Here is a 27,654-nt window from a genome sequence, read left to right as displayed (position 1 = left end):
GGCTGCATTTAAATGATGTAAAACAACGCAAGAAGTTCCATGTTATAACTATGGATAACACGTGGTGAAAAAACAGCAGTTTGTCATGCTGAAGAGATACGAGAGCTTGCAGATATTTCGTGTTCTGCTTTCAGCTTGTCCTGTTTACACATTAATTAAATCTGTTATATACTGCATGTCTTTACATAGTAAGATACCTAAACGCTCATACATAATTTAATACATTTGACATTGAATGTAGATTATGGTTAAGAAAGAGCCACACTTCTGTGGAACGTTTGTTGCAAAATATGCTAAAACAATAGTTTAAAGAAGAGCTGTTCATGTTGTTTGGGAATCTACTCTGCCCTCAGTAACTACTTTACAGAAATACAACCTGTAGAAACCTTTTCAGTGTACTGAAGTGCTATTAAAGAGAGAATAGATTGGCATCGTGTGCTGGTCTGCTGTTTTCAGGTGTCTATCCTAGCCCTGCTATTAAAGAGAGAATAGATTGACATTGTGTGCTGGTCTGCTGTTTTCAGGTGTCTATCCTAGCCCTGCTATTAAAGAGAGAATAGATTGACATTGTGTGCTGGTCTGCTGTTTTCAGGTGTCTGTCCTAGCCCTGTATACAAGACTGCAGTGTTGATTTAAACCCAAGCTCTCATGGCTGTCAGCAGGATAGCTGGGAACACTGGAGATTTCTTCAACACGGAGGTTTGACCTCTAAAGCCGCACAGTAGTTCTGGCTCACGTTCTAAACTGCTTACGTTAGTTATTGACTGAACAAATTGAGGGTAATGACTCTCCTCATCTAATAAGTATTTTATATATACAGGTTGTGTGACTATATGTGTGTGTATATATATGTGTATATATATATATATATATATATATATATATATATATATATATATATATATATACATTCATAAAAATGTACCAAAAGCACATCCCTACATTGCAGGTGTGCATGGATAATGAAGTGGTCGCAGCAGCTTTGTGAGATAATGAGAGGGTCGCAGCTCCTTCTCTTCAGACTGCACTTGGCTTAATGACGAAGTTTCAAGAGCCGCGTCTCGTTAATCTTTTCATTTTCTCTTCTTTCTTTTTCTAAAGCATGCTTGGAAAGGGTACAGGAAGCAGTTGAAGAAGCAGGGAATCTGGAACATGCTGCTGAAGAGAATCAGCTCAAGGAGGAACAGAAACCTGTCGAGTCTGGTACACACAACGCTTCTGCTTTCCTGTTTGTTGTGTTTTGTGATTTAAGGGGGGTGTTCCAGTTAGACTCAGACTTTTGACTGAGAATGCAGGGTCTGTGATTGGATTTGTATAGTTTGTCATGTTGGGTCTTGAGATTGAAGAGGTTTGTAAAGGTGATTGGGAGCCTGTGTAATGACCTGTATGCTGCAGCAGTGCTTTGAATAGGCTGTCCTGATACTCCTACTCACGATGGCCTATAAGGAGTATTTATCAGCAGGTATTCAGTAAATCCAGTCTCATGTGATACTCCCACTCGGCTGCTAACAGGCAATTAACTCATTTAGAACCTGGTTGGAATAAAGACCAGGACTGGGCAAACACATGGTAAATGACATTTAATATAGAAAAGTGTAAAGTACTGCACGCAGGCAATAAAAAAATGTGTATTATAAATACCATATGGGAGATTGACTCAGAAATGTCTTCATCTAGACAACGTGGGGAAGCTATAAACAAGGCCAGCAAGATGCCTGGATATAAAGTGAAAAGTGATGAATTTAAATCATGGGAAGGAATGTTAAAACATTACAGTGCATTAGTAAGATCCCATCTAGAATATTGCGTTAAGTTCTGGTCACCTCTCTACAAAAAGGATATTACTACTCTAAAAGAGTGCAAAGAGCAGCGACCTGAATTATTTAGGGTTTGAAAGGCATGTCATATGCAGACAGGCTAGAAAAATTAAATATATTCAGTCTTGAACAAAGAAGATTATGCGACGATCTGATTCAAGCATTCAGAATTTTAAAAGGTATTGACAGTGTCAACGCAAGGGACTTTTTCCGACCTGAAAAAAGAAACAAGGACCAGGGGTCACAAATGAAGATTAGATAAAGGGATATTCAGAACAGAAAACAGGAGGCACTTTTTTTATACAGAGAATTGAGAGTCTGGAACCAATTCCCCAGTAATGTTGTTGAAGCTGACAACCTTCAAGAAGCTGTTTGATGAGATTCTGGGATCAATAAGCTACTAACAACTAAATGAGTAAGATGGGCCGAATGGCCTCCTCTCGTTTTTGTAAATTTATGTTTGAAGTAACTTACAAAAATAGATGGTGAGTAAGTAGATTCAAGAAAATGCACAGAGTCCTTTTCTTCAATCAGTTGCCAGGTTTATTGAAATATGCAGGGAGTCTGGTCCCAGGTACAGGACAAGCAAAATACTCAACATTACAATGTTTGCGTGACATTAAATACCCTTCTGTATAGATGGTCCACCTCCCCTTTCTCTTTCACTTAACCAATGGTCAAGGTACAACACTTTATTCTGTTAATTTAGTGTGTGTGTGTGTGTGTGTGTGTGTGTGTGTGTGTCTGTATGTATGTGTGTATGTGTGTGTAGTCTAATGTGACAACCTCTGAACTCTGAATGCATTCTTCACACTCCTGGAGACAAAAGGTCCATACATCTGCCTTTTGTTATCTCTTTGCGACCCCCATTGATGCCAGTGGGATTATCTCTTTTGATCTCTCTGAAGTCTAGAGCCTGTTCCCTTCTAGTCCACAGCATTGTTATCTCATTAGCTTGCAGTCATTGTTGGGCAGTTTGTAGACGCATCGTCTCTATCAGTGGTTAGCAGTACATGCAATTTGAACCAAACAGTCTGCTATCTGCAATATTATTCTCTTTTCAGAAAAGAACACCAGTATAGCTCTGCTAGTCCACATGCGTAGCAAACCCCTAATCAATTCTCAATCCATGTTTTCCAACAATGTTCTTATGGAATGGATCTCAAGGGCCAGAGTTGAGTACCAACTGAACAAGATGTCTTGAGTCCAGAAGTGTTAAAAACACAAAAAGATGGGTATGAGACCAGCTGTTTATGTATGTATGTATGTATTTATGTATTTCATACATTTTTATGTTTTCCAGCTGCTGAACCTGCACAAGTAGTAACAACAATGGACCCCAAGGTTTCTGTGCCCCCGTCTCCACCCTTCCTAGCCAAACAAGAAACACCGGAGGAGGTAGAAACAGCAGCAGCAGCAGCACCCACAGAATCCCAGCTGGAAAGAGAACTACAACCACAGAATTCAGAAGTGCCGGCTGAGGTTGTCCCACCAGCACCTGAGGAAGCAGGCACTGAAAGTGAAGCTGCGAAGGTGGAACCCATGGAAGTGTCGGCTGCAGAACCCACTCAAGCACAAGAGCGTCTGGAGACTGCGGTGCAGGAGAGGAGACCTTTGGAAACTCCTGCCTTGGCACAAGAACACCTTGCGCTTGAACTGAGTGAAAACCACGAGGTTGCTCAGGTTTCTGACAGCAGTCGTCTTGTGGAAATGGACATCACCCCCGCCAGCGAACTGAGCTTCTCAGACATGAATTCACCTTCACAGGATCTGACTGCCCTGTCACAACAGTGCCCAGAAAGCTCTTTCTCTGTTTCAATGGACACCAGCAAGCTGGCAGAACCCCCTGTTTCTGTAGGAACTCCCCCAAAAGACGTGCCCCAGGTTCAGACAGCTCCAGCGTCCAGTGGCGGGGTACCCTCAACAACTTTCATACCAGTCGCGCCAAAAATTGGCATGGGGAAGCCAGCCATCACCAAAAGGACGTTTTCTCCAGGAAGACCTCGAGTGAGACAGGTAGGTTTTTTTTCTCTTGTGGTGTAGTGATTTATTTTTTGATGAGAACAGCCCAATGGTCAGGACTGTTCTGCAGTGTGGAAGATGTGTTTGAACAGCCTGGGTTTTGACACTCCCTGGTGGTTTCTTCTAGGCAGCCCAGCTGGTAATGATGACCTTGGCTGGGAGGCAGCACACAGGATGCACCCGCTTGTCTCTGGGGTGTACACCTTTGTAGTTAACAGTGCTTGTCCTGTGAGGCTGGGGATTAAAGAGGACTTTAGGCCTTTTTTTTCTTTTTCTATTTTTTTGTTTTTACCGTGCAGTTGTGTCTGAGGTGCTAACGTGTCTGCTTTCAACCGTAGCCCATTAAGGGCTTGACATACCGCAGTAAAGATTACATTACAGCATCACGTTTTTAATATACTATAATATTATACTATAATATTAATATACATTTTCTATTAAAATTAAAGGTTTGTTTATTTTAACATTTCTGTTGTTTTTACAGTTCACAGTAATTTTCCGAGTGGTTTTTGAAGTCGTTGGAGAGAACTGGCACTTGTTTATTTCGGTGTTCATTAACATTGTGGTTCTGACTAGTCAGATTGGCACATCCGTAATTGCTGGAGTGTTTTAACCCAGCATTCCTTCTTAATGGCCACATGCCGTCATTTCATTAATATACTCTTTTATAGATTTTATAGAGGATACAGGCAGCGGGATGTATTCTTGTGGGTAAAAGATGTATTTAATAATTCCAGGATATATATGTGTGTGTGTGTGTATGTATGTGTGTGTATCTGTCTATATATGTGTGTGTGTCTCATATATATATATCTATATATATATATATATATATATATATATATATATATATATATATATATGTGTGACAAAAAAAAACTAAATTCTTGGTTTTAGCTTGCAACCAGTGGAATATGGGCCCTAGGCATAGAACACTTCTGCTGTAATTGCTGAGTCATCAATCCCTATCTGTCCGGAAGCACTTTACCAACATTTCTACTTTTAGCTTTAACTCATTTACGTGATTTTTAAAATGTATTTATTTGTTATTTTTTTGTAGTCCTAGTGAAGGGAACGCATCCTTTTCATTTGGGCTTTAGCTGTTGCTTCAGTGGGTTAATGAGAATGTCTGTCCGGTTCATTTTCAAAATCTTTAGTTAATACATGCCGTTGTATTAAAGCCAAGGCTTCTCTTTTTTGGAAGTTACCATAGTGACACCCCCCAATGCTCTTCATCCAGCTTTTTATTTATTTATTTATTTGCATTGTAAGTTTGCCTTTAGGGCTGGGTTTTGTGGTGCTTTCATTAAATGTTTGATATTAAATATGCAAGTTTGGGGCAGATATTTGTACAGATATTTGGCTGTAATCTTTTATTTATACCTTGAAAATTGTTTTCAGTTAACCAAATTCAATTCTCTCATTTAGCCCTACAGTTATTGCACGATATGTATTTTAATTGTATTGCAAAATGTTTTAAATTTATAAAAAAATAACCTGGGGGATAAACAACCTGTTTTAAACTTCTTCCATAAGCAGTGTGGGGCTTGGCAGATAAAGATCCTGCTTCGCTACCCGCTTTTCAGTTGCGGCAGAACTTTGAAGTCTGTTGTAATTGAGATATGCTGTGGCAGATCCAAACAGTGCAAAGGGTTTTGATACGAAATCTAATTCAGGATTGTGTGCTGACTATTGACCCAGAGGCGAGATCCAGCAACATTTTGGTTACACAAAGTAATAGCAAGGTGTTATTTTATTTAATACGCTCCACCTTTCATGGGCTCCCTTCCACTGCATAGGTATGTGATCTGCATTAGCAAAGCTGACCTCACCTGGCATTTTAATTTGAGAGGGGGAGAGATTTTGTCCCAAACTTCTCTGTTTTCATGACCTGCTTTGCTTTGCTTTGTTTTAACCATTCTGTTTGCATCCTTTGTGTTTATTTTGCTGCATTTTATCCCCTTCTCTCATCTGCCATACCTCAGGGAGCTTGGAGCACCCGTAACATGTCCAGCTCTCCTTCGTGGTCCCCAGACCGTTCAGAAGGGTGGGACCCCTCAAAGACAAGGCAGCTGTTCAGCACCCCCATTTGGACCGTCAAAGTGGTAAATGATTTGGATTCTGTTATGGTGATTTAATGGCTACCTTTTAATTATTCATTTTGAATTGAATTTGGGCCCACAGCAAAGTATTCAGGTGGGTGTTGCTGCACTTCTGCAAATGTCGTTTTGGATGGTGTATTTGAGACACGCACACACCACACACACAGCACAAGGGCTCGTCTTGTATGTCCTGCCACATCCAATGTGACACTAACTGTTCTGAAATATTTTCTTCTTAGATAAGACCACTAGGTGTGCTTTCATCCCCGTTAAAGCTTGTGACTTGCCATTTCTTGGAACAATAGCTTTGCAGCGTTTATGAAACAAACCAATTTTAAAATGAGTTATTATTTATTACATGTTTTTGAGAGAGAGCGAGAGAGAGACCTTGCTTAATTGCACCAGAAGTTTGAGTACTTATTTTCCATTGAAAATTGCTTCAGTTCTTTGCATTCTAAATAGTCTACTATGCAAGCTTGGTTTGCATTCACGTAAGACTTTTTTTTTGGGTGGGGTGGGTTACAGTTTATCAGATGTTTCTCTTTTTAAATGATTTTTAATTAGCAAGAAAAGGAAGTACACTTGTAGAGCCCATTTGAAATGCTGATCATATTTACAGCAGGCTTATCTTTGATACATCTATAAACAAGCAAGGAAGTACAGTACTTCAGGGTACTCTGGACTTGCTCTGGGACTAATCACAGACAGGGTGGGACTGATAGAACAGACAGACTGGCATCAGACAAGCGCCTATTGTAGGAAAGCAAATGGCATTAAAATAAGAATAACGATGAAGCATCTTGGAGATAAGAGCATGCAGGGGCTGGCTTGTGATCTGTTTGGGCTGCACTTGCTGTTTAGCAGATTTGAAGGTGTATGAGACATCCATGATTGTGATCATCTTCTTAAAGGCATATTCTTGGCATTGCAGGTATTTTTTATAGAAAGTTTTGTACATCTCTGTATTTGCAGAACACAGAGCCACACAATACAGCACATGAATCGGGTGTTACATGTCCTGTCTGTCTGTGCAGAATCGAGTGTTTGTACGTGTCCTGTCTGTGCAGAATCGAGTGTTTGTACGTGTCCTGTCTGTGCAGAATCGAGTGTTTGTACGTGTCCTGTCTGTGCAGAATCGAGTGTTTGTACGTGTCCTGTCTGTGCAGAATCGAGTGTTTGTACGTGTCCTGTCTGTGCAGAATCGAGTGTTTGTACGTGTCCTGTCTGTGCAGAATCGAGTGTTTGTACGTGTCCTGTCTGTGCAGAATCGAGTGTTTGTACGTGTCCTGTCTGTGCAGAATCGAGTGTTTGTACGTGTCCTGTCTGTGCAGAATCGAGTGTTTGTACGTGTCCTGTCTGTGCAGAATCGAGTGTTTGTACGTGTCCTGTCTGTGCAGAATCGAGTGTTTGTACGTGTCCTGTCTGTGCAGAATCGAGTGTTTGTACGTGTCCTGTCTGTGCAGAATCGAGTGTTTGTACGTGTCCTGTCTGTGCAGAATCGAGTGTTTGTACGTGTCCTGTCTGTGCAGAATCGAGTGTTTGTACGTGTCCTGTCTGTGCAGAATCGAGTGTTTGTACGTGTCCTGTCTGTGTTTATAGACTCGGGTGTTATCGGTAGTAGAAACTGTAAATGCGAATGTGCTTCCTTTAGGGTTTTTCAGGGTTGCTTTTTTTTCCCCCCAGGGTTACCAGACATCTTGGGGAAAACTGGGATTGTTCTAGTTTAATTTTTTGTCCCGGTAGAAACAGTGAAATTGTTGAATCATTCCGGTTTTGCTGTTTGTGTAAGTAGGCTTGCTACTATTCGATTTTTTTTTTTTTTTTTTGCCAAATCGAAGATTAATATTGGCGTTTTATTTTAGAAAGAATTTACCATTTGTTTTCATTCTTTATTTTTCAGTTCAGGCAGAGAATGGGTGAAATCAACCTTTATGCTTTAAAAAAATGTAATTGAAAAACGTCTCATTTAGCGAAACCCCTTTATCATATTCAACATGCAACAAAACCATGCTTACCCACATTCTAATTGAAATAACATTGGGTCACAGCTGCGCTATACATTTAAAAATTCTTAAATAATCCGTAAACCATATAAAAGTGTATGACACAGACCTTTTATAGCATTCATTTACGAGTAAAAATAATATGTACAGAACAAAACATTAGATAGTTGAACATAACTAACTTGCAGTTATTACTGGGAGTCTGAGCTCCCCCTCTCCTGCTTCCGCAGAGCTGGACTCACTGTCACTGGAAGGTAGTGCAGATGGACCAGCTTTGTCCTGCTACGGAGACTTCAGCCGTCTCCTGCACCGCATTTTCAAATCAGACTAGTAAATGTCACTGTATACATAAAGCAAAAGCTTACCTACACCTCAACCTGCTAATTTCAAAGTAGGAACTTTGAATGACAGGCGGTGTAGCTGGCAAATGAGAGCATTCTAGCACAACTTCTTTAGAAAACGAGATCCGTCAGAACTGGGTGAAACTACAGCACTAACGGACCACTGAGATGACTGACAGCAACCCCCGGCCATTCAGAGCGGAACAGAGACAGGACAGACAGCAAGTATAAAAACTACACAAACTAGAGAGGATTTCTAAATGATTATTTTTGGTAAGAATATAAAAAATAGTGAGTGGTTTTACCGACATTTACCGTATATGCATTTATTTCAGTTGAACTTTATTTTTGGGGAATGCGCGTTTAGTGAGCGTTACCTATTTTAATATCGAAAAGTTGCAAGCCTATTTATAAGTGTGCTCAGCAAGTTAGCAGCAGATTTATTGTGTTAGCATCATTCAAAACAAAATAAACAGTCTTCTGGATTATTTGTTTAATAATTCTGATTATGTGTATGTCATGTTTAAATGGTAATATAGCTCGTCTAATTTTTCCTAGTATGGCTTTTTGTACATTTTAACATGCTTTGATTAGATGACAATAGAAAGGAAACAATGTGTTTACCCGATGTTTAATTTATTTATGACTGTGTTATTATATACAATTATTATAACTGCTTCAGAGCAGCTACTGCATCGGGAATCGGGGGGGGGGGGGCTGCTGCTTTTTTAATCCTCTAGTTTGAACTGAGTGTTTGTCACTCTGGAATCTGGTAGCCTTGCTTTTTTAATCCTCTAGTTTGAGCTGAGCGTTTGTCACTCTGGAATCTGGTAGCCTTGCTTTTTTAATCCTCTTGTTTGAGCTGAGAGTTTGTCACTCTGGAATCTGGTAGCCTTGCTTTTTTAATCCTCTAGTTTGAACTGAGTGTTTGTCACTCTGGAATCTGGTAGCCTTGCTTTTTTAATCCTCTTGTTTGAGCTGAGCGTTTGTCACTCTGGAATCTGGTAGCCCTGCTTTTTTAATCCTCTTGTTTGAGCTGAGCGTTTGTCACTCTGGAATCTGGTAGCCTTGCTTTTTTAATCCTCTTGTTTGAGCTGAGAGTTTGTCACTCTGGAATCTGGTAGCCCTGCTTTTTTAATCCTCTTGTTTGAGCTGAGAGTTTGTCACTCTGGAATCTGGTAGCCCTGCTTTTTTAATCCTCTTGTTTGAGCTGAGCGTTTGTCACTCTGGAATCTGGTAGCCCTGCTTTTTTAATCCTCTCAAGCTAAGAGCTTGCCCAGCACCTCTCACTGGGGTAAAAGTTCTTGCCTCTCTTTTTGTTTTCATTATTGGGTATTTATTATCTGCCATTTTATAGGAACATTTTACACATTTAAAAAATGTGTCAGATTTTAATTGGTAGAATTAAATTACATTAAACACTGTTTTTCATTGTTGAGGGTATTTGGAAAGAGAAAAAGGAGAAAATCACAACAAAAACAAAGATCATTTTAAAAGTCTCTGAAAATAAAGGATGATTTCTTTTCGCTTCTTTTTTTCCCCTGATTAGAAGGAGGTGATATGGAAGCGTTGATTTCAGTCTGACAGTCCTGTGCTGTTTGTTCTCTTCATGTCCTCGTACGTGCTTCTGTTTACTGGGGTTCGTCCTAGCTGTTCAGTCTTGGTGAGGTGTTCTACTGAAATGATTGCTAATTGGGTTATTGGCAGTATTTGTTTGTGAATGTCATAGAAAGCTTAAAAACATCAGCACCCTTTCTGTATAGAACAGATTGGGGGTAGTTGCAGTTAATGGGACTTGAACCACGATTGTAATAATAATAATTTACATTGTAAAAGCTACACTATGTAACACAATTTTTGTTCCTGGGTAGTAAGTGTTATTTCCTAATTGCTTATGCCTCAGAAGTATAGAAAATGGCTATTATTCCCCACAAACTTTGCTTTTGTGACCATGACAGTGATATTTTGAAATTTACCTATTTCCAATTAGAAAACGGGCGAATTTGTGTCTTTTCGTTCACATAAAGTCAGAAAAAAACAACATATGAATCCAAATTAACATGTATTTATACTAAAGTAATACAAAAATGACTACAAAAGATTTAGAAGTGAGTAGTTTTTCGAGATTTACGATTATACTGTAAATCACTTTCACGAATCAGCCCCTAAATGTAGTCTCCCATCCTGTTCTTGTTATACTGTCCTTGGTAGCGGCGTTCAAAGTCCAGTATATCCTGGTGGAAGCGCTCGCCTTGCTCCTCCGAGTACGCTCCCATATTCTCCTTCAATTTATCAAGATGAGCATCAAGGATATGGACTTTGAGGGACATCCTACAGCCCATTGTGCCGTAGTTCTTCACCAGACTCTCAACCAGCTCCACATAGTTTTCGGCCTTGTGATTGCCCAGGAAGCCCCGAACCACTGCGACAAAGCTGTTCCAAGCCGCTTTCTCCTTACTAGTGAGCTTCTTGGGGAATTCATTGCATTCCAGGATCTTCTTTATCTGTGGTCCGACGAAGACACCGGCTTTGACCTTTGCCTCAGACAGCTTAGGGAAGAAGTCTTGAAGGTACTTGAAGGCTGCCGACTCCTTATCTAGAGCTCTGACAAATTGTTTCATAAGGCCCAATTTGATATGCAGTGGTGGCATCAGCACCTTCCGGGGGTCCACCAGTGGCTCCCACTTGACGTTGTTCCTCCCCACAGAGAACTCGGTCCACTGTGGCCAGTCCCGCCTGTGGTAGTGCGCCTTGGTGTCCCTGCTGTCCCAAAGGCAAAGATAGCAGGGAAACTTGGTAAAACTGCCTTGGAGACCCATCAGGAATGCCACCATTTTGAAGTCTCCTATGACCTCCCAGCCGTACTCATCATACTTCAAGGCGTCCAGCAAGGTCTTGATGCTGTTGTAATCCTCTTTTGAGGTGCACCGAGTGAGCCAGGGGAAGAGACGGGTACTTGTTACCATTATGGAGCAGCACGGCTTTGAGGCTCCTGGATGAGCTGTCAATGAAGAGGCGCCACTCATTCTGGTTACAGGCGATTCCGATTGCCTCGAACAGACTGGTCACATTGTGGCAGAAGCAGAGCCCATCTTGACGGGTGAAGAAGCTGGAAAAAGGTTGGTGACGCTTCCTCTGATCTGCGACTTGCACACTTTCATCCAACAAGTTCCACTGCTTGAGCCTAGACATCAAAAGCTCAGCACTGGACTTGGTGAGACCAAGATCTCTAATCAAGTCGTTGAGGTATTTTTGGTTGGGGTAGTATGGGTTTCTCTCTTCGCTCCACATCTGAAATTGTCATTTGGATCTACAACGTCTTCCTCGCTCTCTGACTTGCTGCTCTCTTCTAAAGACGGCTGCTCTCTCTCCGGAGGAGTGGGTACGGGGAGCTCATGGCAGTGTGGCACCGGGGCGATGGATGAAGGAAGGTCCGGATACGTGATAGCAGGTGCATTCTTGCCAGTCCGACGTTTGGAAGGGTCCACCATGGAGAAGTAGCAGTTGCTTGAGTGGTCAGTGGGTTCCCGCCAAATTCTTGGGATAGCGAACTTTATGGCTCTCTCTTCCCCTCTGTACCATCCTACAAAAATACATTTATTTCACCCATGACTAATGTGTAAGAGATTCTCGCAACATTTTTCATATATGATATATTTTTTCAATAACATTGAAAATTGTAAAACATTTTAAAATTAAAAACTTTTACAATTTTAAAAATTAACACATTTTATAACATAAAATTCCGAGCAACAATTGTCCATCTTACCTTCCAGAGTTTTTTTGCAGTGCTCGCAGGTGAAATGAGGTGCCCAGGGTTTGTCTTGATCCCCGACAGGCATGCCGAAATATGCCTTGTAGGCCTCACACATCTTAGCAGATGCTTCCACAGAGTACTTTTTCGCTCTTGTCTTGATAAATTGGCTGCAGACATAGCAAAATGCGTCTGCCAGATGCTTGCAGCCTCTTGATGCCATCTCAGAAAAATGCAGATATGTATCCACTTATGCAGCTGGAACTAAACTGAACTGGTGGGCTTAAGGCCCCTGTATTTATACTACTATTTATATTACTGGAAAGTTCTAGAGTTACTCCAAGTTTACTCAGCACTGAATCTATCTGGAATGTTCTGGAAAATAAGTAAATTTCAAAATATCACTGTCCTGGTAACAAAAGCAAAGTTTGTGGGGAATAATGGTCATTTTCTATACTTTTGAGGCATAAGCAATTAGGAAATAACATTTACTACCCAGGAACAAAAAATAAAAAAAATTGTTACACGGTGCTATCAAAGGGTCTGAGCTGATCCCGCCCTTGTGTCTGTGCCAATATAACATGTGGGTTTTGACAAGGTGTTTCACTTGCACAACAGGAAGGACAACTACATGACGAGGTAGCTCATCACATGCAAAACAGAAGGAGCAGCTACATGACCAGATATCTTGTCACTTGCAGCGAAAAGGTTAACTGTCATTTAACTTACTAAAATAAAAAGGGGGGGGTTGTGTTATTGTAATTTGAATTGAATATAAACCTTGAATTCTGCAACTAGAGAGATGTGTGATTCCACACAATGAACCAAGTAAGTGTCATTTTAATTTACCCAAGATAATGAACAAAGAAGGTACAATTGATAGAAGTGTGCAATGCCTGTTTTTTTCAGGTTTGGTTTGCAGAAATTCTAGAAACTCCCATATAAATATAAAATGTGTTCAAGCGAAACCGTTTTTTCGATTAGTGTAACCACCTCAGAGCTTATCAATAATGGAGTACAATGAAGCTTTGTATTGCATCCAGTTTAATTATCATACAAGCAAGCTTGAATGAAGCAGTAATGACAGACCTGGGAGGCTCTAGCTGCTGATTTTAAGACCTAGCTGATTTTTCCAGCCCAGCAAATCTCTGCCCCTTGGCACCTGGCCTGTAGGGGTCACTGAGGGGCAGAGATTTGCTGGGCCGGTCTTTGTCCTCCAGAGGCTGGTAGCCTGTGGACATCTGCTCTCAAGTTCCTGGGTGTACAGATGCAGATTAGCTTGTGGGATCGGAGGACTCGATCTCCGGCCAGATCTGTTTCATGAATCAGTCAAGGAAGCAATGTGTTTGAAGTCCACAGCGTAGAGTTAAAGTTTTTTTCGCATAGAACCATCCGTCTGACCTTTCTCACTGCGGCATTGAATTACTTGAGTTGGTAAACTTATTTACCCTGTTGAGTTGGATTTGTTTAAATTTTAGGAAGTCACAAGTCACTGAAAGCAAAGTTTTTATGACTATCTTAGTCTCTGCAGTATCTTTGTTTTGTAGTATATTTTGGAATTAATTTTTTGTTGTCTGTCATTTTGCCTTGTTGTGTAAAGAGAGGAATGGTGTTCAGCATGATGATGTAATTTGAGGGAGTTTGTAAAAAAAAAATATTGACCATAAGCAGCGTCACCACGGCAATAGTTGAAGTTAGGTTAAAAAATAAATTAAAAGAATGTTCCATTGAGCAGTTTGACTGTTATGAAACAACACTTGATACTTTATGTAACATTTATTTGAATTGTGTTTGATATAAAGCAGATTAAGGTTGTGCAATAATGCTAGCGTGATTAAAGACGTGTGGGAGGCTGGGCTATGAGGGGATGCTGTTGATGTGCAGTGCATTGTGTGATGAGGGGATGCTGTTGATGTGCAGTGCAAGGTGTGATGAGGGGATGCTGTTGATGTGCAGTGCATTGTGTGATGAGGGGATGCTGTTGATGTGCAGTGCATTGTGTGATGAGGGGATGCTGTTGATGTGCAGTGCATTGTGTGATGAGGGGATGCTGTTGATGTGCATTGTGTGATGAGGGGATGCTGTTGATGTGCATTGTGTGATGAGGGGATGCTGTTGATGTGCAGTGCATTGTGTGATGAGGGGATGCTGTTGATGTGCAGTGCATTGTGTGATGAGGGGATGCTGTTGATGTGCAGTTGTGTGATGAGGGGATGCTGTTGATGTGCAGTGTATGTGTGATGAGGGGATGCTGTTGATGTGCAGTGCAAGGTGTGATGAGGGGATGCTGTTGATGTGCAGTGCATTGTGTGATGAGGGGATGCTGTTGATGTGCAGTGCATTGTGTGATGAGGGGATGCTGTTGATGTGCAGTGCATTGTGTGATGAGGGGATGCTGTTGATGTGCAGTGCATTGTGTGATGAGGGGATGCTGTTGATGTGCAGTGCATTGTGTGATGAGGGGATGCTGTTGATGTGCATGAAGGTGTGATGAGGGGATGCTGTTGATGTGCAGTGCAAGGTGTGATGAGGGGATGCTGTTGATGTGCAGTGCATGTGTGATGAGGGGATGCTGTTGATGTGCAGTGCATTGTGTGATGAGGGGATGCTGTTGATGTGCAGTGCATTGTGTGATGAGGGGATGCTGTTGATGTGCAGTGCATTGTGTGATGAGGGGATGCTGTTGATGTGCAGTGCATTGTGTGATGAGGGGATGCTGTTGATGTGCATTGTGTGATGAGGGGATGCTGTTGATGTGCAGTGCATTGTGTGATGAGGGGATGCTGTTGATGTGCAGTGCATTGTGTGATGAGGGGATGCTGTTGATGTGCAGTGCAAGGTGTGATGAGGGGATGCTGTTGATGTGCAGTGCATTGTGTGATGAGGGGATGCTGTTGATGTGCAGTGCATTGTGTGATGAGGGGATGCTGTTGATGTGCAGTGCATTGTGTGATGAGGGGATGCTGTTGATGTGCAGTGCAAGTGTGATGAGGGGATGCTGTTGATGTGCAGTGCAATGTGTGATGAGGGGATGCTGTTGATGTGCAGTGTGTGATGAGGGGATGCTGTTGATGTGCAGTGCATTGTGTGATGAGGGGATGCTGTTGATGTGCAGTGCATTGTGTGATGAGGGGATGCTGTTGATGTGCAGTGCAAGGTGTGATGAGGGGATGCTGTTGATGTGCAGTGCATTGTGTGATGAGGGGATGCTGTTGATGTGCAGTGCATTGTGTGATGAGGGGATGCTGTTGATGTGCATTGTGTGATGAGGGGATGCTGTTGATGTGCGAGTTGTGATGAGGGGATGCTGTTGATGTGCAGTGCATTGTGTGATGAGGGGATGCTGTTGATGTGCAGTGCATTGTGTGATGAGGGGATGCTGTTGATGTGCATTGTGTGATGAGGGGATGCTGTTGATGTGCGAGTTGTGATGAGGGGATGCTGTTGATGTGCAGTGCATTGTGTGATGAGGGGATGCTGTTGATGTGCAGTGCATTGTGTGATGAGGGGATGCTGTTGATGTGCGAGTTGTGATGAGGGGATGCTGTTGATGTGCAGTGCAAGGTGTGTAGAAGCTGGCTGATTCACACTGTGCTTACAGCAGGGCCGCGGATCTGGCTTTCCTGGGAGGAGGAGGCCTCGTGGGGCTGGTGTCTCTGGGCGGGGGGGTAGAGGCAGGTCCAAGCTGAAAAACGCAGTAGGAACAGTCATCACCCCTGGGGTAGGTTGACATTTTATCATTTTCACTTTTAACTGTCTTCAAATACATGTTCTGTGTGTTCTGGGAAAGTATTACCACATTAGAACAGTGTTGGTTTTAACTTATTTCATGAAAAGTGCTTTGGTTTTGTAGTGGGATTTAGTTGTTACCTATGTAACAAGGCTACTGTTACCCAAGTTCCCAGCAGATGGTGTGTCAGAATGCAGTATTTTTATCATGTAAAAGCAACGCCTGTTATTGCCTTTGTGCTAGTATGGCAGAATGAGATGGGTACTCACCTCATAAGGTTGTCATCAGTGGCTTTTTAAACTTTGAAACTAAACTTATTCTTACAGTAGAACAGGACATAGTGTAGAATGTTTTCACACCCATTGATCTCAGCAGTGGAATAAAAGGATAACTCTACATGCCTGTGTTCTACTCCAGGCAATGGTTGCTGACACATCTTCAGTGAAAGATGAGGAAGAGAACTCAATGCACAACACAGTGGTTCTGTTCTCAAGCAGCGACAGATTCACTATGAAACAGGTAAGGACTCCTCCAGCAACACTGCAATTGTAATACAGCGTCTCAAGCAGCGACAGATTCACTATGAAACAGGTAAGGACTCCTCCAGCAACACTGCAATTGTAATACAGCGTCTCAAGCAGCGACAGATTCACTATGAAACAGGTAAGGACTCCTCCAGCAACACTGCAATAGTAATACACAGTCTCAAGCGAGGACAGATTCACTATGAAACAGGTAAGGACTCCTCCAGCAACACTGCAATTGTAATACAGCGTCTCAAGCAGGGACAGATTCACTATGAAACAGGTAAGTACTCCTCCAGCAACACTGCAATTGTAATACAGCGTCTCAAGCAGGGACAGATTCACTATGAAACAGGTAAGGACTCCTCCAGCAACACTGCAATTGTAATACACAGTCATCCTGCACTGGTTTGACAGCAGCAGAAAAGGGGTTTATTGCCAAGGTTATGTACATACACTTATTTGGACCCTTGTTTTATTATTATTATTATTATTATTATTGTTATTGTTATTGCTGGTACCAGGTAAGCAGGTTCACTTTACAAATGAAGAATGAATTGCTAATATAAAGTACCCTTTTGAATTTGTAACAGACTTGTATCTACATTAATAATGGGGATAAGAATCACACACACAGTTTTAGATTGTAGTAACAGACTTGTATCTACATTAATAATGGGGATATGAATCACACACGCAGTTTCAGATTGTAGTAACAGACTTATATCCACATTGGTAATGGTGGGGATACGAATCACACACACAGTGCCACACTGAAAACTCACCTGCTGGCTGTTGCTATATCTACTAGCGTCATTGTTTTGTGTGCATGGTTTGCTGTGTTTCTCAAATACCCTTCTAGTTCTCGCTCCTCTTTGATTTCAGGATATGTGTGTGGTGTGTGGAAGTTTTGGACGAGGTCCAGAGGGAAGGTTGCTTGCTTGTGCCCAGTGTGGCCAGTGTTACCATCCCTACTGTGTCAGTGTTAAGGTAAGAGAATCGAGTCTTAAACATGATAATGAGATTCTGGGATCAATAAGCTACTAACAACCAAACAAGCAGGATGGGTTGAGTGGCCTCCTCACGCCTGTAACCTTTCTTATGTTCTTATTAGATATAACCAGGTTAATAAACAGGGCTTTAACATGTAGGTGACCTACCTCACGTTGGCATATAACAGATTTCAGATACCGGCTTCATTCTTGGTGCACCACTGCATTCTATGATTCTGTAGGTTGAGTTCATCATGGGTATTGTACAAGGGGGGAAAAAATGCTTTTGTGGTGCTAATGATCCAAACCTCGTTGCTATATTGAGATCATACGTTCCTAGACCTACTAGAACACTGCGTTATTCTATGGTTTTATTTTAGACTGCACACTTGACTTAGTTTGCGCATTTATATATCTTTTTTTTCTCAGCCTGGTGATATTTTTCATGTATGCACCACTCCATCTGAGATTACTTTGCCTGTACAGGGTAAACCTCTCCAGCTTTATCTTTTCAAGGCAACTATTATGTTTTTTTTTATGCTTTGACATAATTGTGAATTCTATATTACGCTTTGAAGAGCATGTGAAGGTAACTACAGAAGCATCAAAAGGTTTGGTGTGCAGTTCAGTCATGTCTCTGCTAGAACTACATTTATTTATTTATTTATTGGATTGTTCTGTCATGTTGTGCAGCTGTAACCTGCCCCTTCTCACATTTTGCTAAGAGTATATTTAAATAAGCACTGCAATGACTCTCTGTGCTATCTGTTCTCTGTTTAGTCTTTTAAATTATTATTATTATTTTTTTTTTTATTGACCAGGCATCTCAATAAGCAGCAAAATAAAACCTAATTGTCAGAACAGAATTGCCATGTGTGTGGAGCCTCAGCTACTGTAACATACAGAAGGCTTCATTTGGTTTTAATCGTATCAGCCAGTCCATTGTCAGATGTAATTTTAGAGTAAACAGTGCAGTTAATTAAGACAGTTTTACTGCACAGTGATAGAAGCTAATAGTAGAGGAATATTCCATTCACTGTTGGAGATTACTTGCTGTTGCAAGATCGTAAAAGGCTAATTAAGCAGCATTAGCTAAATGTAAAATACACTGAAGGAACAGCGTTTTACTGGGAAGTGTTTTATGTCTTTTACTGCAACAGTGATTAAGATGACTGTTGGGAGAGGGGAGGGCAGTATTTAGTATTCTGTAGTCCAGAGATGTTATTTAGATGCCTACTGTATTTCAGTTTAAGGTTAACCTCTTGAGTTTAAAAGTAGAAGATTTGATTTTGTCTTGAAAACCACAGCTCGGTGTGTGCCAGTTAACAGGCGGTATGAGCCGCTGTATCTAGATGTATATTGAGATTATCCCCAGCTGCTGCTTGGGGTCCTCCAGCACTGAAACGCTGTGTTTTCTATCCCAGATTACCAAGGTGGTTCTCAGTAAAGGCTGGCGCTGCTTGGAGTGCACAGTGTGTGAAGCTTGTGGGAAAGCCACAGACCCAGGACGGCTGCTCTTGTGTGATGATTGTGACATCAGCTACCACACCTACTGCCTGGACCCCCCCTTGCAGACTGTCCCCAAAGGAGGCTGGAAGTGCAAATGGTGGGGAGCAGGTTGATACATATAAAGAGACTTCAGCTAGCTGCTTAATTGTTCCAGTGGACAGTTGACTCTAATTATTCCCAGTCGAGACCTTTATCAGATGAATGGTTTGTCCACAGAACTGATCGGAATCTAAATGGCTTGTTTTATGTTTTTTGATACCTGCATTTCATCAGAAAATCAGTAATAACCCTGTGAATGAAACGCTATGGTGGCTGCCTGCTTTCACAGTCATTACAGATGATAAATCCAGTTATTATAGTAACTGGTGAGCAATTTTTCAATGGGCTCATGCAGTTGATACTTCCTGTAATAACCAGCTGGTCACACGCTCATTAACACCAGCAACAGAGTGCGACCCCAGCGTGAGCTAGAACTACCACAGACCAAGCAGAGTAAACCCCACAACAAGCAACACACAACTTTATAACTGTGATAGGAGAATTGAATGATTGTAAAAGATACTGCATGGAGTAGAATTGAATTATTGGATGGTTGGATAAACAACCCCCAGGGTTGGCATTAAATTCTCATATCACTCGGTACCCCATGCATTGTTTGCTATATAATGGCATACTTCAGATTTGACAGAATCTACTGTGATGTTTGGATTAGATCTGGGGGTGGGGGACAGTGTGGGATTTTCAAGTAAAGGCCAGTACAGTTTAAGTGGATTGTTAGTGTTGGGTGTGTTGAATTTGAATGAGGGCCTCTTGTTTCTGCAGGTGTGTTTCCTGTACACACTGTGGGGCCACGTCCCCAGGGTTGCGGTGTGAGTGGCAGAATAATTACACGCAGTGCGCTCCCTGCGGCAGCCTGGCTACCTGCCCAGTCTGCTCCCAGAACTACAAGGAGGATGAGCTCATTGTGCAGTGCCGGCAGTGTGACAGGTGAGCAGAGTGCAACACCCTCCTTATACATGGACGAGAGCTGTGCAGCACACTCACACAGACGCTCATGTGGACAATTAACAGTGCAAGCCTGTACTACAGCTTTCACAGTCAAGCTGTTACCAGTGATATGCCTTTGATATACCTTTGCCAGTCTAGCATACCCGCATTCTCTGAAAGATCCAGAAATTCATACTAGCCTTTATTATTACTGTGGACTGAGGCATTGCTGCATATTAGCTAGATAGATAGACAGTGTCGTATTCTAGATGCTTCTTTTCAGCCAGCAGTGCTCAGTTCAGCTGCACTATTGAAGTAACCAGGATGACTGGCCAGCATCTGCTTATTACGGCAGTAGTAGACTACAGTCATCAACCGTGTGTTTTCTTATTGGAAATCCCAATGATGCGTGTTATAGCTGGCAAACCTGAGCATTCTGTTCCACGAGTTTTATCGAGTGCAAGCGAGTCCCTGCAGTGATCTGGCACGGCATTACCATAATCTGTAATGGGAAGTGCTGTGACTGTGACTCTCTATTCCTAATTTTCTTACCAAGATCAAACATTTCAAAGACCTGCAATAATAAAGCCCTGTGGCTTAAAATGTACCTTTTGAAATGACATTATCACTGTGTATATATACAGAGATAATCTCAGTAAGATCCTCATCATATTTAAGAACTTACATTAGTTCTTGTAACACATGGGTTTGTTACGTCTTCACTGAATGATACTGAGGCAGACACAGAGCATTGGTGTTCATACGCCGCACAGACGTGCAGATTTAATAAAGAGAAGTGCTGACACTAGGGTACCAGCAATGGTAGCCCTATCACATTTAATAAAGAAAACAAAACAAATAGTGTAGTTATTCCCTCGAAGCAGACCCTCTCGCTCAGCACCCATCTGTTTAGCCTCAAGCTGTGGCGCAGACGCTTTCTGAGCTCTGCGCAGCATCCCCTGGCACACCCCCAAGCCAATCGGAACCTCCCCACAGCTCTGCGCAGCCTCCCCTGGCACACCCCAAGCCAATCCGAACCTCCCCACAGCTCTGCGCAGCCTCCCCTGGCACACCCCAAGCCAATCCGAACCTCCCCACAGCTCTGCGCAGCCTCCCCTGGCACACCCCCAAGCCAATCCGAACCTTCCCACAGCTCTGCGCAGCCTCCCCTGGCACACAGCCAGCCAATCGGAACCTCCCCACAGCTCTGCGCAGCCTCCCCTGGCACACAGCCAGCCAATCGGAACCTCCCCACAGCTCTGCGCAGCCTCCCCTGGCACACAGCCAGCCAATCGGAACCTCCCCACAGCTCTGCGCAGCCTCCCCTGGCACACCCCAAGCCAATCCGAACCTCCCAACAGCTCTGTGCAGCCTCCCCTGGCACACACCCAGCCAGTTGGAACCTCCCCATCAACTTCGCGCCAGACGAGCCTACCTGCTCAAGCTGCTCTCCCTCAGCTGCTTCCCTTAAAGAAACACATGCACCCAAGAAATAGCGACAGGGTCTCCCTGCCACAGTTATCCATCGCCTGATCTATGTAACAGTGTACTGCTGTGTGAAGGATTACGCACACTCACAATGTCTGCAGGCTCATATACACCAGCAGTTAATCTGATTACGAGCCGTTATGCTTCCCCCCTCCCACCAGGTGGATTCATGCCTCCTGTCAGAACTTGAACTCAGAAGAGGAACTGGAAAACGCGGCCGACAACAGCTTCGACTGTGCCATGTGCAGGACACACATGACACCGTCCCATGGTAAACCCCAAAGCATTGCGGGGAAAACGGAAAAAGCCTGGCCAAATGGGTTTGAATGCCTTTTTTGAGGGAGGGTCCATGTTTGAAAATAAAACTTGTAGGATGTCTGATAATCAAGCATCGTTATAGTCCATGTGATCTGTTATATCGATCAGGATTCTCACTGTTAAATTTACCCTGCGTCTGCACCACACTTCAAACTGATCGGAATTTAGATTTAGTATGGAGGTATATCTAGTGTTTCTACCATGTTTATTGTAATTCAGATTACAATATTGTAATTGTTTTTAAACTTGTGGAGGACATTGTCAATTAATAAAAGCTGTCCCTCAAAAATCTTATAATGACGAGGTGCTTCATTGCTAGGTTTTGTTTTAATGCATATTGCAGTAGTATTGAAAAGTTTGCTGCAGCGAATGTATTCCTGTTGCGTGATGGCGCTGGTCCTGCTGAAGTGGTTGTTATTAAAACTGTTTCCCCTCTCAATGTCCAGGCTCAGCCCCAGAGGACCCTGAATCACCAGTACTGGCGCACATTGTTACGAAAATAAAAGAACAAGGTAAATGTGCAATTAACTGCAACATGTGTGTGTATATATATAGTACTGTGCAGATTTATTAGAACACCCCATTGCTTCTGTTTGATGTGCATAGGAAATCAAACCAATGTAACTTAAACTCTTGGAAAACTGGCAAAATAAGCATATTAGTGATTTGTGATTTCTAATTGATTACTTTCATAGGCCACACATCAATTGATTTGAAATTGTCAGCGATAAAGAACACAGCCACAAATGGTAAAATGCAGAAGACTTTAAAGAAGTTGTTTTATGATGCCTAAATAAAGCACACAGTGGTCTAACATTTTTATACACAAGTGCCTATTGATTCTATATCGCTGACTGACCGAATTGAAATTCTCCCACCCAGAGGTTTTCATACAGGTCGGTATATAAAGGGTATGAATGACAAATCTTGAGGTGTTCAAATAAATGTGCACACTGTATATCAGTTAATGATTTATCATTTTCCAGAGCAATGACATTAGAGGTTTGATTTGATGAGATCCGCTCTTTTCTAGACCCACCCAAGACATACACCCAGGATGGCGTCTGTTTGACAGAGCTGGGTTTGTCACGGCTGCAGAGTCTGACCGTGGCAGCACCGCGACGGAAACGACCCAAACCCAAACTGAAACTGAAGATAATCAACCAAAACAGCGTGGCTGTGTTACAGACGCCACCAGACCCACAGTCTGAGCTCTCCAGAGACGGAGACCTGGACGACAGCCGGGGTAATGACATGTCTACGCATGTGTCCTTGAACGGGTGCACAAGAGTAGCAGCTACCAGGAGGGTTTTACAGACCCTTATTTCTGTTGGTGCGTTTGTCATCCGATTCAGTAAAACCGTGAAGCATAGATGAATGCTGGGTACATTCTGACAGTTCAACTGTGGAAAGTTCCCTTGTGGGGGAAGATAAGTTTTCTGTCAGTCAGTGCAAAAGAAGTCTGACCTGGCCCAGTCTCTACAGTCACATTTTGTACCTGCTTTTGCAGTTTGTATTCTGAGAGCTTTGCAGGCTACACCAAATCATTGTCTACTGCATCCATAAACAAAGGGCTTTGGGCAAGGATCTCCAACCCTGGTCCTGGAAAGCCCCAATGTTGCAGGCTTTCTAGGTGTCTTTACATCATCAATGGCTAAAGATCTGAAACACTTGTTACTGATTAAGCCAATAATTGGTTCAATTAAGTAACAGAGGTCGGTTGAAACAAGAAGGCCAAGTAGCTCTCCAGGACCAGGGTGGGAGACCCCTGCCGTAGGGTAAGGGTGTTTTTCCTGGAGAGCCATTCCACTCCAGGTTTAACAGGTAAAATGATATAATTAACTAGTTCAGGGTCTAGATGGAGGTTCAGAGTTGGAACAAAGATCAGGACTGAATAAGCCAACTTGGGGTTCTAGAGAATTTTGCACAAGTAGTTTTGATTTGTTCTTTATACAACCCCTGACTTCTTTTGATCTGATTTTTGCATCACCAGGTTGCATCCCATAGCAACACATTTTTTGGTGTCTTGAGGACAGGACTGAGGTGCCAAATTTTAAGTATTGAATATGACGAAGGGGTGTCAAACTTCCTTTCAGTTTTGCAAGGCTGATCTTTTTTTTTGTTTGTTTGTTTATTGGCTTATAAGGTATAGGGAGGATGCACTCTGAATGTCTTAGTCGTTCTTGGAACTTTCTTTTTTTTTAGTTATTCAGGACTACATGATTTTAGTTTAACAGATACAAAAAGTCATGATTTACTTAGGGTTTTTTTATTTTCATATGCAGAAGGAGACCTTTTAGACTGTGATGGAAAATCCGACTCCAGCCCAGAACGTGAGGCTGCAGATGACGTCTCTAAGGGGCCAGAGGGGGCTGATGGAATCAAGAAGAGAAAGAGGAAACCGTACAGACCTGGTAGGGACCATGAGTGGAACAGACAGCTTCACTGGACTGTGAAATAGTGCAGGGCGCTCTCAGGATTGTATGCAGTCTGTGAAATAGTGCAGTGCGCTCTCAGGATTGTAATGCAGTCTGTGAAATAGTGCAGGGCGCTCTCAGGATTGTAATGCAGTCTGAAATAGTGCAGTGTGCTCTCAGGATTTTAATGCAGTCTGTGTGCTCTTAGGATTGTAATGCAGTCTGTGAAATAGTGCAGTGCGCTCTCAGGATTGTAATGCAGTCTGCAAAGCTGTTGCTTTTTAAAGTGCAGTTCAGAAGGTTTGGAAGTTTAAGAAGCCGTGATTTATGTGGAAATCGTTTACACTTCATACTTTTTTGTATCACTTTAATGACCAAAATATCACATGTTTCCAACATCATATACAGTCAGTAATCAGTTATATAAAAGTCGGCACTCGGGTGAAAATGTGAGACCACTTTATGCCTTTAATTAGGGTTCTTAAACTTATAAAAAGCCTCATGCATTTTACCATTTGTGGCTGTGTTCCTTTTTCTTACTATTTTAGTTGAATTGCATGTGTGACTTATTAAAGTCATCCATTAAATTAGACAATGTCTAATTGGCCTATTTTGACAATTTTCCGAGATTTTCATTTACAGTGGTCTGATTTCATATTACGTAAGCAATGGGGTGTTGTAATACGTGTACACACTGCTGAACTACAGAAGCAATGGGATGTTCTAATACATGCGCACACTGCTGAACTACAGAAGCAATAGGGTGTTCTAATACATGTGCACACTGCTGAACTACAGAAGCAATGATGTGCTCTAATGCATGTGTACACTGCTGAACTACAGAAGCAATGGGGTGCTCTAATACATGTGCACACTGCTGAACTACAGTCACCAGAATATAATATATTCCCAACACCATATACATCCCCAAATGTAGACACAGTTTATTAAAAACAAAACGTGTTTGCTTTTTATTGCATTCCCCACCTCACCATCCCAGCAGTTTTAATATGGGTTGTAGAAAGAGTGCTGTCTTTCACAAGCATCTAGACCTTGATCTGTGATCATTCTCCCTTTTATATTTAATTCACAGGGAACATTTCTCTTTGTTTTAACCTCCAAGGAAATTCAAAGAGGAGTGTAATATGCATTGGGTGCTCTCTACAGTTTTTATCTCGACAATGTTATCAGCGTTGTACTGGAGATGTATATGCTTTGTTAATGTATTTTGAATTGCAAAGCCCCTGGTGTTTTTACATGTAGGTTCTGCGCTGGGATTCAGAGCACACGGCATGCAGCACAGCGTAGCAGCTCCTCGCAGAATCAATGCATTGCACTTCTGAAAGGCTGGCATTTTTTTCCCAGGTATTGGTGGGTTTATGGTACGCCAGAGGAGTCGGACAGGCCAGGGCAAGGCAAAGCGCTCCCTCTGTAGGAAGGATTCCTCGGGTTCTGTGTCGGAATATCTCCTGGGTAAAGAAGAAAGTAAGTACTGCAGGGTGCTGCTCTTCAGGGATGTGTTGGGGCAGATGTGTATTGCATAGCATGGATTAACTTGTCACAGCACATTGAGATATGATGAAACATATAGCAATGATTAAGCAAGCCTTGTCTGCTTTGTGATCGTGATAGATAGCCACGTTGGATGTCAGTCTGCCACCACAGTGTTGAACTCATTTTCAGCTTGTGTGTGTGGTTAGTGGTAATTGAATTAGGAGCATCTGGTTTTATTCTTTTCTGGTCATCATTTAGGTTTCCTTTTCTTGTGTGGCCTCCTGAGAATTGGAGTTCATGAATGTCATATATATATATATATATATATATATATATATATATATAGTTTGGTCCGGAAATAGACGTGCTTTTGAAATGTAATTAAGCCTATTAGATTTGCCTCGATTTTATTGTTGTCCTGCTCACATGTGTAATTTGAATGAATCTATCTGAAATGAGCAGATGTTGAACACTGTGTTCTGTCCTAGGCTGGAATGAGCCTTTACCTGACACACCAGTGGAAGAGATTGCCCCTGGCTCCGAATACTTGGAGAAAGCAAAGAAGCGCTACAGGAAGAAGAAGAATAAGCTTGAAGAAGTGTTTCCAGCATATTTACAGGCGAGTTGCAGTTATAAAAGCTCAAGGACTTTATCCTGGTTTCTTCTCGGGGTTAGCATGACTCTTGGGTTTTCTTGTTTTTTTTCGTTTTTTTTCCCTCTGCATTTAAAGTAATCTGGTTAAGTAATTGTCGCTGATAAAAAGAATTGCATTTATGTTGTGCGCCGTTTCCATTTGCCAGTTAGGTCTCAAATGGGCAGTTTTGAAAGGAACACATGTCTGGCACTACTTCACTTTCCTGATTCTCGGATTGTCTGTTTGCACTTCCCGGGTCATTTGCATCAGCAGTGTCTTCTGGGTGTAGTGGCTGAAAGCGTGTCAGTCAGCAGAGGAAGCAGCTGGATTGGTAATGACAGGAAAGAAGCCAGTGAAGTGCACAGCCTGTAAGCAGCTCTGTGCTGTACTGTTACAGCAAATTAAGAACATTATTACCAAAGCTTTGAGCAGCTGTTCACAAATGTGTTTCAAACCTCTGGAGTCAAAATGTACCCTTCGTTACAGCCATTCCAATCCTTTTTCAAAAAGGGGCCACAGGGGCCTCCATTTTAATTAATGTAATCTCGTTCCTGTCTCACATTGGGGAGACATTGTTCTAAGAGTTGAAGATGGTGATTTGTTAAGCATGCTGCCTGTCACCATGGCTTTCCTTGCTCGGCAAACTCCAAATTAAACTTGAGGTTCTCACTAGAGGAACGACTTTAATCAATTATTGAAATCCCTGCACGTTAGGCTTTTAATGTTTTTACACAGCAGGGAGTTGCCACATTCATAGTTTGAGTTGTTGAATACACAGGATGGAAGCCAGCTTGTTTGAGCTAGCAGTTTGGTGCAAATGACAGGATTCCGTTTATTACCATGCTATGCCTCTTTTCCACTGCCTTTTCCCAAGTATAGCTGAGCTGGCTGAGCTGAGTGAGGTGTAGTTAGAGATGGCTGTGTTCCAGTGTCATTGTGTCAGGTATAGCTGAGCTGGCTGGGCTGAGTGAGGTGTAGTTAGAGATGGCTGTGTTCCAGTGTCATTGTGTCAGGTATAGCTGAGCTGGCTGGGCTGAGTGAGGTGTAGTTAGAGATGGCTGTGTTCCAGTGTCATTGTGTCAGGTATAGCTGAGCTGGCTGGGCTGAGCGAGGTGTAGTTAGAGATGGCTGTGTTCCAGTGTCATTGTGTCAGGTATAGCTGAGCTGGCTGGGCTGAGTGAGGTGTAGTTAGAGATGGCTGTGTTCCAGTGTCATTGTGTCAGGTATAGCTGAGCTGGCTGGGCTGAGTGTGTAGTTAGAGATGGCTGTGTTCCAGTGTCATTGTGTCAGGTATAGCTGAGCTGGTGGTCTGGGTGAGGTGTAGTTAAAGATTGCTGTCTGTGTTCCAGTGTCATTGTGTCAGGTATAGCTGAGCTGGCTGGGCTGAGTGAGGTGTAGTTAGAGATGGCTGTGTTCCAGTGTCATTGTGTCAGGTATAGCTGAGCTGGCTGGGCTGAGTGAGGTGTAGTTAGAGATGGCTGTCTGTGTTCCAGTGTCATTGTGTCAGGTATAGCTGAGCTGG

At 42.4% G+C, this 27,654-nt stretch overlaps 1 protein-coding gene across 17 annotated transcripts in view; it reads left to right on the top strand.

Moving 5' to 3' along the window:
* LOC121310091 (histone-lysine N-methyltransferase 2C-like) overlaps positions 1 to 27,654 on the top strand; it is a 138,169-nt gene that overhangs the window by 67,498 nt on the left and 43,017 nt on the right. For 7 of the 17 annotated variants that reach the window (XM_041243387.1, XM_041243369.1, XM_041243460.1 and 4 more), the window contains exons 13-27: positions 1,102 to 1,203; positions 3,121 to 3,833; positions 5,825 to 5,944; positions 12,658 to 12,747; positions 15,641 to 15,760; positions 16,187 to 16,288; positions 17,179 to 17,283; positions 18,710 to 18,891; positions 19,617 to 19,781; positions 21,431 to 21,540; positions 22,034 to 22,099; positions 22,621 to 22,833; positions 23,873 to 24,001; positions 25,370 to 25,489; positions 25,987 to 26,117. In XM_041243387.1, the coding sequence (XP_041099321.1) occupies positions 1,102 to 1,203; positions 3,121 to 3,833; positions 5,825 to 5,944; positions 12,658 to 12,747; positions 15,641 to 15,760; positions 16,187 to 16,288; positions 17,179 to 17,283; positions 18,710 to 18,891; positions 19,617 to 19,781; positions 21,431 to 21,540; positions 22,034 to 22,099; positions 22,621 to 22,833; positions 23,873 to 24,001; positions 25,370 to 25,489; positions 25,987 to 26,117 (2,468 nt within the window). Of the gene's footprint in view, positions 1 to 1,101; positions 1,204 to 3,120; positions 3,834 to 5,824; positions 5,945 to 12,657; positions 12,748 to 15,640; positions 15,761 to 16,186; positions 16,289 to 16,322; positions 16,433 to 16,624; positions 16,649 to 17,178; positions 17,284 to 18,709; positions 18,892 to 19,616; positions 19,782 to 21,430; positions 21,541 to 22,033; positions 22,100 to 22,620; positions 22,834 to 23,872; positions 24,002 to 25,369; positions 25,490 to 25,986; positions 26,118 to 27,654 lie in introns of those variants that run through there. The other 10 variants (XM_041243395.1, XM_041243439.1, XM_041243438.1 and 7 more) reach the window with 7 other exon arrangements.

Source organism: Polyodon spathula, chromosome 3, assembly GCF_017654505.1.
Source record: "Polyodon spathula isolate WHYD16114869_AA chromosome 3, ASM1765450v1, whole genome shotgun sequence".
Taxonomy (NCBI): Eukaryota; Metazoa; Chordata; class Actinopteri; order Acipenseriformes; family Polyodontidae; genus Polyodon; species Polyodon spathula.
The sequence above is the reverse complement of the archived record's forward strand: the minus strand, read 5'-3'. Positions and strand labels throughout refer to the sequence as shown.